The sequence below is a fragment of the Loxodonta africana genome, chromosome 10 (genome assembly GCF_030014295.1).
Source record: "Loxodonta africana isolate mLoxAfr1 chromosome 10, mLoxAfr1.hap2, whole genome shotgun sequence".
Taxonomy (NCBI): Eukaryota; Metazoa; Chordata; class Mammalia; order Proboscidea; family Elephantidae; genus Loxodonta; species Loxodonta africana.
In genome coordinates this window covers 94,021,401-94,034,027 of record NC_087351.1, presented here as the reverse complement: position 1 = coordinate 94,034,027, position 12,627 = coordinate 94,021,401, and the positions used below count along the sequence as shown (strand labels likewise).

The window sequence follows — 12,627 nt, the reverse complement described above, 5'->3', positions numbered from 1 at the left end:
GCCAAGTAGGCCTAAGACTTTGGATGCCAGCTGCAGATTTGGGAGTCCATGATACCCCTAACTTCTGAAATGCTGGCTACAGATTTGGGGGGTTTACCACTACCCTTTCGGGATGTTCGCTCCAAGCCCGGGGGCGTCCTTGGACTCCCTCACTCCTGACCTACTGGCTGCAAATTTGGGGTTTCCCTCTACCTCCTCAGGATAGCAGCCATAAGCTTAGGGGTTCCCAGCTTCTGTCCCTTCTGACCTGCTGTCTCTGACTACTCAACTCCCTCAGATTCAATAATTTGCTGAAATGACTCACAGAACTCATGCAAAGTGCTGTATTTACAAATTATTGTTTTATTGTAGGAAAAAAGGATACAAATGAAGAGGTATGTAGGGTGAGGTCTAAGAGGGTTCCCGCTGCAGAGCTTTCATGTCCCAAAGGGTGCACTACCCTCTCACGTGCATCGATGTCATTCACCAACCAGGAAGCTCATAGAGATCCAGCGTCCAGAGCTTTTATTGGGGGATGTCATTACATGGTGCAAATTCCAGTCCCTCCCACCTGAGGTTGGTCAATATCATGAGGTGATCACAAGGTATTACACAGTGGGTCTTTATGGCCTGACCACCCGCCACCCCAGAGTCACCTCATCATCTCACCTAACACAATAAGTGTCTTATTGAAGATACTTCAATTCCAAGGGTTTTTTTTTTTTTTTTAAAGATTATCTCTCAGGAACTGAGGACAAAGATCAGATTCTTTGGGTAAGGTTAAATTCTAAACCCCACAGGCAGGCTCTTTGTATACTTTGTCATGAATCCTCCAAAAACCGTCAGGCAGGCATTAGCCCTGTTTTATAAATAAGAAAACTGAGACAAAGAAGGTTAAATGCCTCAACAAAAACCATAGATCTCACAAGTGGTAGAATCAATTTTGAATCTTTATGATGTTCTGTGGACCAGTCTTTCTCTACCCTTTGACTGAAGGTTTCTGAATAATATTTCCCAGTTGTGTTTTCCCCAAAAATCTCATTAAGTAATCCTTTTATTAAACCAAATCATATTTCAGTATAATAGATTTTAATAATATGTCATCTTAAAACAACAAGCCATGGCCAAAAACAGAAGTGGACAATATATGCTTTCATTTTAGGCAAATTTAAACCTTTACTAATAATAGCATCTCAGCTAGTAAACGAAGAAATGGAAGAAAATCACTATTTTCCAATCTCTATGAATAGACCTAGCACTGATTTTTAGTGGCTGCTAAGTGCACAAAATGAAAAGTACTCATGACCACCTATCCAAAAAAAAAAAAAAAAAAATCAAATCCTCTAAATCTAACCATCAATTTACGGGAAATACAGAGGACTTTTTTTTTTTTTTTTTACAGAGGACAGAGGAACATATTAAATGACATTGTGGGAATTCAATCACCAAAATATGAATTGTGGGACAATTTACATGACAGAAGAACCTGGTTACTGCAACAAATAAATTGCAAGGAAAAAAAAATTTTTTTTAAATAAAAGATTAAAAAAGATATAACGTATCAACCAAATATAGGGTTGGTTTAAACAAACTGGAAAAAAAAAAAAAACTGAGACATTTGGGGAAATTTGAATACAGCTAGATATTAGATCATATTAAGTAGTTATACTTCATTTTTTGGTATAATAGTATTTTAATTGTTTAAAAATAGTATCCTTATCTTTTAGAGATACATGTGGAAATGTTTATAGATGAAATTATATAATGTTTGAAATTTGCTACAAAATAATCCAGAAGTGGGTAGGAATATAGATTTAACAAGATTTGAATGAATTGATAATTGCTGAAGCGAGGTGATGGGTGTGTGGGGGTTTGTTACACTTTTCACTTACAGATACTTTTGAAATTTTCCATAACAATTTTTTTAAGTTCATAAATATGCTAAAAGGAAGTAGTTCAGAGGTGTGATAAAGCAAGAGGCATGGAGGAAAAGGTCTCTGTTCTCATGAAAATAACCTGGTTCCATTTCTACTTGAGTTGTACTCACCTGCTAGTTGGTATTCTGATGGACCTACTTTGGAACACAGCTGAGTAGACCATGTGCTGGGGGATCCGGCTCCTCTCATAAGGCAATTATTGCGCTCCACTGCTGTCACGTTCAGAGAGCCGGAAGCAGTCATGGTCAATACCTGACATTTGTGTGCTACTTTGCAGCTTTACAAAACGTTTCAAATACCTTGTTGCAGTTAATCTTCAATCTTGGTCTTGTGAAGTAGATATTATTATCATCACTTGAGAGACCGGGAATCTGAGACTCAGACCTTTGACTTGACCAGCGTAGAAATAGCAGTACTGGAACGTAAGCCCTGTCTTCTGATGCCATTATGCAGTTCTCTCTCTTCTGTACTACTGACTTGAGGAGTGGCCGCAGCAAGTATGTCTTAGACGCGTGCATACTTCCAAGGAGGACTGTGGCATCTATACCAGGTGTAGACTTCCTTCTAGATGGACAGTCATTGTTGAATGTCACCGAGAATATGAAAAATGCTTATTAGTTGTAATCCCAGTGAACAGGAAGATTATGCTGAATTAGAGAACAAAAAAAAAACCCATTGCCATCAAGTAAATTCTGGCTCATAGAGACCCTATAGGACAGGGTAGAACTGCCCCGTACGGTTTCCAAGAAGCGCCTGGTGGATTTGAACTGCTGACCTTTTGGTTAGCAGTGTATCTCTTAACCACTATCTACCAGAGTTTCCAGTTAGAGGGCAGGAGGGAGACAAATACTCAAATAATGAATAAGCTCCTTTCATATTCTAGGCACTGTGCTGAAAGTTATAAGGTAATATTGGAATGAGAGTTACAGTTGGAAGAGAGAAGGAATTAGTTCCTTTGTAATTTAAAAAAAAGTCCTTTTGGTAAAATGTATAGCATCCACTCATAACTATCCACGATAAAGGAGGATGACTCACTCTTCTTCCTACCTTCTCTCATCCTGTCCCTCCATGACTTACTTCACCTTCAAGGCATTGCTTACTTGGGAAGGTGGGTGGAGAACAAATAAGAAACTGGCAGAAGGATCAGGTTCAAGGCATTGATAATCCCAACTGAACTAAGGTCCTGAGTGAGGTCTCAAAATATGTAGATGTTGTTGTTAGTTGGCACTGACTTTTGGTGACGCTATATATAACAGAACAACACGTTGCCCAGTCAATGACCCATTTTCATGATCTTTGATATGTTTGAACCTGTTGTTTCTGCCATTGTGTCACTTCATCTTACTGAGGGTTTCCCTTGTTTTCGAGGACCTTCTGCTTTACCGAACATGATGTCCTTTTATAGGGATTCATCTTTCCTGATAATGTGTCTAAAGCAAGCGAGACAGAGCCTCACCATCCTTACTTCTGAGCATTCTGGCTGTATTTCTTCTAAGACTGATTTGTTTGTTCTTCAGGAAGTCTGTGGTATATGCAGTGTTCTTCGCCAGCACCGCAATTAAAAAAAAATAGAATGCAGCAAATCTTCCGTCTTCCTTTTTCATTGTCCAGCTTTTGCATGCATATAAGGCAATTAAAAAGACAGTGGCTTGGTTCAGGTACACTACAGTCATCAAAGTGACATCTCTGCTTTTTAGAACTTTAAAGAGGTCTTTTGCAGTAGATTTGCCCTATGCGATATGTCATTTGATTTCTCTAATGATGGTTCCATGGGTGTTCTTTGTTGATCCAAGTAGAATTGATAACTTCAACTTTTTTTTTTTTCCAGCAACTGTTTTGGGGGGACAAACCCACCATGAACTAATTTTGAATGCCTCTGTTTTACAGGAAAATGTATTCAGAGACTAAGAAGTTATGGATTCACATTATCCCTAGACAGCTTTTCTAAAGGAAATAAGTTCATTCAAATAATTCCTGAAGTAACCTTTTCAATTCTAAGGTGGTAGGGAAAACGATTTCTAATTAAATGTTTAATGCTTATCCTAGCTTGTGAATTAACATTATGTCAGATTTTTAATACAGAGCATTCTGTATGTTTTGTATGTTGGAGTTCCTTGTGTAGTGGATATGGGGCTTAAGTGTATGCATATTTTTAAATCAATTTATTACTGATGCAGTATAATAAGGTATATATCCTCAGAGAAGACCCACACAGTTTCTGGATTTTATTTCCTTCATCAGTTAAAAGGAGGGCGCTGTACTAGGTAATCTGTCAGAATCTCTGAGTTCTAGAACATTGTTTTACTGTTTAAATCCTTATGGAGATTTAGTGTGTATTTCTGTTTTTACAGGATCTTCTTGATTATGTCTGGAATTTAGTGGAAGGCAAGGTGAGGTCTTAGAACGGGACCCCCAATTACAACATTATTACTAAGGGAAAATAGAATCTACTTTATAAAACTGTTTTTTTTGGAAAGCCTTGTGGCAAAGATTGGGGTTGCCAATATCCTGTTTTCTTGATACAAAAACTTTAAGCATTACTGTGTGCTTCTTGTGTGCTGGGTACACACCCTAAAATGACTCTCTCAATCTGTCGTTGCTGTGTGCCGTCAAGTCAATTCTGACTCATAGTGAGTCCATGTGACAGAGTAGGACTGCCCCATAGGGTTTTCTAGGCTGTAGTATTTATGGGAGCAGATCGCCAGGTCTTTTCTCCCGAAGAGCCGCTGGTGGGTTTGAACAGCTGACCCTCCAGTTAGCAGCCAACTCCTTAGCCATTGTGTCACCAGGGCTCCTCCTCAAGCTGTTACATGAGGATAATAATAGCACCTACTTCATAGAGTTGTTGAGGCTAAGGCTTAGTTAAATTAATACATATAAAGCATTACGGGGAATGCCTGGCAAGTGCTCCATAAGTGTTTGCCAAGGTTTTGGCATCGTTATTATCTTCATTGTTATTAATCCTCACAACAATCCTTAAGGTAGGTTTTACTGTCCTCCCCAGTCTATACCAGAACATCAGGTACTGAGGTCACACAGCTGGAGCTGAAAGGAAACCCAGTCAACCAAACATTGAGTCTGTTCCTACCCAGGAAGCATACTGTGACCCATGTAAGGGACCCTTTTATAAAGCAATAATCTCATATTATAAACTTAAAAAAACCAAACTCATTGCCGATGAGTTGATTCCAACTCATAGTGACCCTATAGGACAGAGTAGAACTGCCCCACAGGGTTTCCAAGGACACCTGGTGGATCCAAACCACCGACCTTTTGCTTAGCAGCAGAGCTCTTAACCGTTGTGCCATCAGGGTTTCCTCCCATAATATAGACCTACCTTTTCACTTTTTTTTAACTCTGATTTGCCAGTAGCAATTTTATATGCTGGTATGGAAAATCTGAAATATATCATTAAGTGGAAAAGAAAAAAAATAGTACATTGTGGGTATATTTAAACCCAGTTGTATTGTTTTTAAAATGGTATTCATGTGTATTTTATATGCATAAAAACTTCTGAACAGATAGATAAAAAAGTTACAGTGTCTACTTCTGGGAAATGAGTCTTATATATTGTTTCAAATTGTTAGGAATTTTTTCATAAGTTGAATTAAAAAATTTTTTAAGTTAGTGGAAAGGAGAAGAAAGTCCAATAATAACCCCTCTCTAAAAAAAAAAAAAAAATTTTTTTTTCTTATAACAATATTCCCCAAACGCAAACTCAGGTTGTCCCCTCCCCAACAGCAGACACAAAGAAATGTTTTCTGTCTAACCAAAAAGCTTTAGGAAACATGGCACACTGTAAGTCCCCAACCTGGAGGGTCATGGTGTACATTAGCACATCAAAGGCTACAAGAAGCTACAATAAAGAAACCTGTACAGAGCCTTTTTTTTTTTTTTTTTTACTGGTATTGCACCCCAGAATTATATTCCATGGTACGTCAGTTTTGGAAATACTATAAAAATTCAGGAAAAGGTGATCTGGCTATAGGTCAAATGAGTATTTCTTCAGGAGCGGTAGGAGACATTCCTGGCCATAGGTGGCCGTGTGCCAGCCATGTTACCCAACCTCTAGGTCTCAATTTGCTCACATGTGAAAGAAAAATAATGGCACCTCCGTCATAAGAGCATTTTGAGGATTAAATGAGATATAATGGCCAGGTCCATAGTCGGGTTCTAGTAAGTGGTAGTTCCCTTCTCCCTACCCTTGGCTCTGTCTCCTTCTAGTGGGTTACTGCCGTGCCTTTGTGTATGAACACCTATACTTACAGACGGATTCCTGAAGGAGTCCTCCACTTACGAAAGGCTTCATTTCAGGATGTGTTCAAGGCCAGGCTATCAAGTAACAAGTTCCTGCATTTACACTGTGAATCTGTTTCTAAAATCCTGATTTCCAGATACCATTTCGAGAATGTGCCTCTTGTACAAGGCAAAGTTCAGAGGCCCTGCAAGACTGTTTAGAATCCTGTTTCTCTAAAATTTAGAGTCTAAAAGTTAGAGAAATTCAGAGTCTACATCACATCCAGATTTGTTTGCTCCAGGCTATTCCAAGCCCCTGCACCAGGGTAGCCCCTCACTGCATTTCCTATTCCAGTGTTAATGCTCTCATGCAGTGGAGACACATTTCTATGTTAAATGTAAAGGTATTTGCACCAAAGCATTGTCTTTTCAAAGTAACACTGAGTTCTTGGAATCTAATTATCCAAGCGCTATTTGCTTCCCCCAAGAATCCATGCCTGTGCAAACAGAGCTTAAAGTTCAAAAACAGTCAGAAGCGAGATCTCAGGGCACAGCCTCCGAAGAATCTCCCTGTCCGCGCCTTGCCTCTCCCTTCTCCTGGGTGTGCCTACCCACCCACCTGGGAAGGCCAGTGAGTAACCTGCTCATTTTTTTTTTTTTATTTCATCTTGGCCCTTCCCACCCAGACAAGAGGACTGAGTGGCAGACAGGCAGGCAGACAGCCGTGAGTCCTGTTCAAGCATGCAAGGAGCATACCTCCACCCGCACCGTGGACCCCTTGCCACCCTCACCCCACCCCAGGAGGAGCCAGAGCCCCAGCGAGGGTCCAGAAGGGGGCCTTCCCACTCCTAGTGGTAAGGACTGCCAGCCGGAGGGCCACTTCATTCATTTTATTTGCTTTGGTGTTGGCTGTTCTTTTTGATTGTGTTTGGATGGAAAAGTTTCTGAGCAAATTAAAGGTGTTTTGTTTGGTTGATTGGTTGGCTGATTGGCTCATTCTCGGTGGTCCCGGGACAAAGAAGTATCTTTTCCCTATAGGGTTTATTAGAACTTGTAACCTGATAGCTTGGACTTGGAACAAAACTTAACAGACTAATTACCTTTGGTTATTACAACTCACCCTTTGGCCCTGTAGAAGAAAATTATATTGTTTACCAAATAGGTTTTGAGGAAGAAAGTGCTTTGGTTTGAGCATTTCAATGCATGGGTACCTTGGACTAACTGAAGTGTTGCTCAGTTGTTCCCGCAGCTTTAAAATAAACCAAGATAATATTTTGTCTCAAAACAAAACAAGCAAGCAAACACAAAACCCAATTTGAAAGGTTTCTATATTGAAGGCGCTTGAGGAAAATTTTTTTTTTTTTTTTTGAGGAAAAGAGTAAAAAAATAAGTCAGTCTTGTTAAATATACATAATAAACATGGAAGTGTTGAATTAAATGTGTGGTGATCTGGGAACAAAAAAATCACATGTTCTGTGTGGGATTCATGTGGTATTTGAGGGAGAAAACTGAGATCATTGTATAGTGCATCGAGAATTCCTTGAGGGAAGGGTCAGAAAGCAGAAGGAGGAGGCTGGGGAGCAGGTTCTTTTTTTTTTTTTTGGCGTGGGGCTGGTGCCAACGGCTTCTCCCTTCAATTACTGTGGGTGAGAGTATTTCAGAGCAATCAAGTGCTGTGTTGTTAACAGGCATCTGTGTTTCAAATACTTATTCCAACACAAGGTTGTTGATGACACTGGCATATAAAAGAATAAAATTGCTGCCCCTGGTTCTTGGCCTAGCCCAGATGTTAATACCTGGAACGATATCAAGGAAAGTGGTATAGGAAAGGTAAGGTTATGTCTAAAATTAATTTGATATACCACCCTACAATAGCGTATTTGAGACAGCCCTATTATTTTTAAACTGCCATGGGAAATTACATGGTGATTACATTAGAGTGTGACAGTGCTGACCCAAGGGGTTTTATAGAATGGCATGTTGTTGTTGTTAGCTGCTGTAGAGTCTCCCCTGACTCTCGATGACCTCATGCACATCAGAACTAAACACTGCCCAGGCCTGCACTATCCCCATGATTGGTTACAGATCGGACCATCGTGATCCATAGGGTGGCAGATCATTGGCTGACTCTCAGAAGGAGATCACCAGGCCTTTCTTCCTAGTCTGTCTTAGTCTAGAAGCTCCGCTGAAACCTGTTCAACATCATAGCAACACGGAAGCCCCCACTGACAAATGGCTAGTGGCTGCACATGAGGTGCATTGGCAAGAAATCGAACTGGGTCTCCCTCGTGGAAGGTGAGAATTCTACCACTGAAGTACCACTATTGCCCAAACCAGAGACACTCCCTTGACACATGTTAAAGTTGTTCCATACCCATGAGCAACCATAGGTTCTCTCTTGGCACTACTGTGCAGGCAACTTAAGGATTCTCTGTAAAGAGAAGCCTGTACTTAACATCTCCAGATTTTTAGATCAGCAGCAAACAGGACCCCCACAAAATAGTGTACCAAGATGGCAGTCTGAACTTTCTGGCATTTAAGAAGGGTATGAAATCTACTCTGTGTGTGTGTGCATGTGTGTGTGTGCACGTGTGTGTTAGAACAGAACGAGGCATCAGCAGGGTAAAAACCCCCTTCTTAGAATGCATACCCCTCTTCTTAGTTTCAGGAGAATACAGTTTGTCTTTCACTGGAAAGAAATGAGTATTTCCTCATTGCCAATGTCAGTGTTCCTGTGGTGATGATGCCAGTGGTTTGCTTTCTTTTGGCTTTGGTTCCCCTTGGCTAATTAATCCAAAACATAAGTTGATAGCAGCCTAGTCAGCCAGCTCATTAGAAGATGATCCAAGAATGCCACTCATGGTGTTGCTGAGAGAGCAAGAGGTTGGGGTGGGAACTGTTATGATTATTGTGCCTGGAAGTGTGAGGTTTAAATTTGACTCTTTTCAGTAATGATTAAAAAACAAATGTATGCCTATTGAAGCCACCCGCAGAGTTAACAGCACTTACAACCATTGTGATCATTGTAAGTGTGTGCACATTGCAGTATAACATCACTATTTCTACCAAACTTACTTCTCCCTCAGATGGAATGCTCAGGAATGGAATACAGTGTGGGGAATGTTTCCTCCCATTGGCAGCCTGCTCTGCACGTGTTTAGGATGCCCTAGGATTTCCTCATAAACCAAATTGAATGCATATCTTCTTGAATTAGGCTTTTCTTAGGCATTGTGATCAATTTGCCATTTATTTTTATTTCATTGTTCATGTACTTCTATAGCTTAGTCTTTTAATCAGTGACCCTACCAAGCAAATCAAAAACTGACCCCATAGATGGGAACTGAACTATGCACTTAAGACAACCTTCCAATGAGTAGAATATTCTTTCTCCTTCCTCAATTTTCACATCCCCTCCCAAGAACCAACCTAACCTTGGCCACCTCTCTTCCAGCCCTTGTGTTTTTTGGTTTCTGGGATTCTTTTCTCTTCCGCCACTTGGTGTCGTGGGACTTCGCAAGTAGGTGTTTAGAAAATTTGGGTGGAACTAACCAAAAGGTCCTGGTGATATTTCTAAAAGCAGAAGAGAGCACCTTAGTTGTAGAGATACTGTAATAACTGTGGTCTATCCCAGGCAGGCTGCATAAAACTTAAGTCCTGATCAGGGAAAATAGTTGTGGATTCAGCCCCCATAGTTTTAGTGTAAGAAGCCCTGGTGGCACAGTATTCAAGTGCTTGGCTGCTAACTAAAAGGTTCACAGTTCATTTCCTAAATGGTCAGAGTCAGGGCCAGGATAAATGAAGGACGAAGATGGAGTGAAGAGGGTTTAGCCAGCAGCAGGTGGCTAAAATACAATTAGCATCACTCTGTAGACTTCACTGAACTCCAGTTTCCTGCTCCTCATGGCTATTTGCTGGTCTCATGCGATGTTTCTTCTCACCCATTGGTGCTCCTCATGTTCCTGCTGTGGTTTCCTTTTGTGAATGTAGCCCTGATGATTATTCGGCCACACTTTTATCTGTGTTGTTGTGGAGAGAGAGAGAGAGATTTATCTAAAGGCAATGGCTCACATGGTTGTAGTCTGACAGGTCCCAAATCTGTGCGTCAGGCATCAGACAGGAGGCTTCTCCTGACTCATGTAGCTGCAGGGGCTGACAAACCCAAGATCAGCAAGTCAGACGGCAGATCCTGGCTCAGGCCCCCGCCGAGAACCAGAAGTCAGATGATGACGAGTCAGATGCAGGATCAAGAGCAAGCAAGCGAGCTTTGTCAGAATGTCCATGTATGTATTGGATACAGGCCACACCCCTGAGGAAACTCCCCTTACAACTGATGGATTGATCACATCAGATCACATCATGGAGTGTGACTATATCATTACATAACTACCAAACCACTGAGAATCATGTCCTAGCCAAATTGACACACAGCCTTAACCATCACAATGCACCCCTTGTCAACTTGACACCTATACACATCTCCTTAAGCTATACACAGTCTCTAAATAAAGACAGTTAAAGTCATACCTGCATCTAACATTATACAACTAACATATGTACAACTGGAAATGCATTAGCCCCATTTACATCCTATATTTTATAAGTGAAGCAAACAACAGTATTTGATGCACACATTCAAGAAACAAATACTCATGACAATTACAGTCCTTGTTTCAGCAACTGATTGTGTGGTCGTAACTAGTGTTTAGAACTACCTTCTTCCACCACCCATTCTGTATTCCCTTTATCCCCAGCAAGCACCTCAGCTAGCCATGGTTCTTTGCCTCATGGATTGACCCAGGTCTTCATTTCTGAAGGATCTGGGCCATTAGTAGTAATCATGTTGGAATTGGGTTGCTATAGTTTTCCACTGACTTTAATCACAGAGTGTGTAGTACTAAGAGATGCTTTAAGGGATCTCCTATATTCCAGACATACTCTTTTTTACCCCTATTATGCAACATCAGTCTGATTTCCACTTAGGGTCAGTCGCACCATCCAATATGATAACTTCCTTCTTTGCCTGTTGATAGAGGCCTAAGCATTCTTAACTTCCAGTTCAATGAAATCTGTGTTGTGTCTCCAGGTAGGAGCATTCCTCCTGGAGACCTCTAGACCCGCAGAGCATAGGATCATGGGACAGGAAGCAAAAATTTTGCAAGTGGGTCATTAGGAGTGATAGTGAATGGTGCCAATCCCATCTCCAGCCCTTCATTCCTGGAACCATGAATCCTAACTATGGGAGAAACAGCACCATATATTGGGTGCTGATTTAGAGCAAATACAGTCTCTTGGAGAACATTGCACTAACCCTGCAAGGTATTACCACCTAGCTGACACCATAATTGTGTCTTTAGAAGGCCAGTCCATCGTTCTTTCAAGCCAGCAGAAACCCTGGTGGCGTAGTGGTTAAGACCTACCGCTGCTAACCAAAAGGTCAGCAGTTCAAATCCACTAGGTGCTCCTTTGAAACTCTATGGAGCAGTTCTACTCTGTCCTATGGGGTTGCTATGAGTTCAAATCGACTCAGTGGCAACTGTTTTTTTTTTTTATTATTATTTTGTCAATACAGCTGCTTCAGGATGACAGGGAACATGGTAAGACCAGTGAATTCCATGAGGAAAGATGGGCACATTGCAGTGCTTCATTTATTGTCAGGTGAGTCCCTTGATCTGAGGCAATGCTGTCTGTGTAGGATACCATGATGGTGAATAAAGCATCCTGTAAGTCCTTGTAAGTCCACAGATGGTAGTTTTGGCAGAAGTATTGAGTGCAAGGAAGGCAAACCTGTGTCCAGAGTAAGTGTCTATCCCACTAAGAACAAAATGCTGCCCTTCCCATGAAGGAACCAGTCCAATGTAACCAACCTGCCACCAGGTTGCTGGCTGATCACCTCAAGGAGTGGTGCCATATCAGGGACTCAGTGTTGGTCTCTGCTGCACGCAGATTGGGAACTCAGCAGTGGCTGTGGCCAAGTCGGCCTTGGTGAGTGGAAGTCTATGTTACCGAGCCCATGCATAACGTCCCTCCCTGCCACCGTGGCCACTTTTTTCATGAGCTGAATTGGCAATGATGGGAGTGTCTGGGAAAGAGGATGAGTGGTTTCCACAGAATGCGTCATCCTATCTACTTGATTGCTAAAATCCTACTCTGCCGAGGTCACCCTTTGGTGAGCACTCACATGAGGCATAAATATCTTCACTTCTTTGGCCTATTAAGAGAGGTCTGTCCACATACCTCTTTCCCATACCTCTTTGTTACCAATTTTCCAATCATGCTCATTCCAAGTCTCTGACCATCCAGCTAAACCATTGGCCACAGCCCGTGAATCAGTGTACAGTCGCACATCAGGCCATTTCTCCTTTCAAGAAAAGTGAAAAACCAGTTGCACTACTTGAAGTTCTCCCCATTGGGAGGATTTTCCTTCACCACTGTCCAGGGAGGTCCCAGATTGGAGCTGTAGTGCTGCCGCTGTCCA

At 41.4% G+C, this 12,627-nt stretch overlaps 1 protein-coding gene across 6 annotated transcripts in view; it reads left to right on the top strand.

Annotated features, from left to right (window-relative positions):
- STON2 (stonin 2) overlaps window positions 1-12,627 on the top strand; it is a 155,675-nt gene that overhangs the window by 79,752 nt on the left and 63,296 nt on the right. For 3 of the 6 annotated variants that reach the window (XM_064292833.1, XM_064292831.1, XM_023546454.2), the window contains one exon: window positions 6,839-7,006. The exons of the other annotated variants lie outside the window; for them this stretch is intronic. In XM_064292833.1, coding sequence (XP_064148903.1) covers window positions 6,839-7,006 — 168 coding nt within the window. The remainder of the gene's footprint in view (window positions 1-6,838; window positions 7,007-12,627) is intronic. 6 annotated transcript variants of the gene reach the window in all.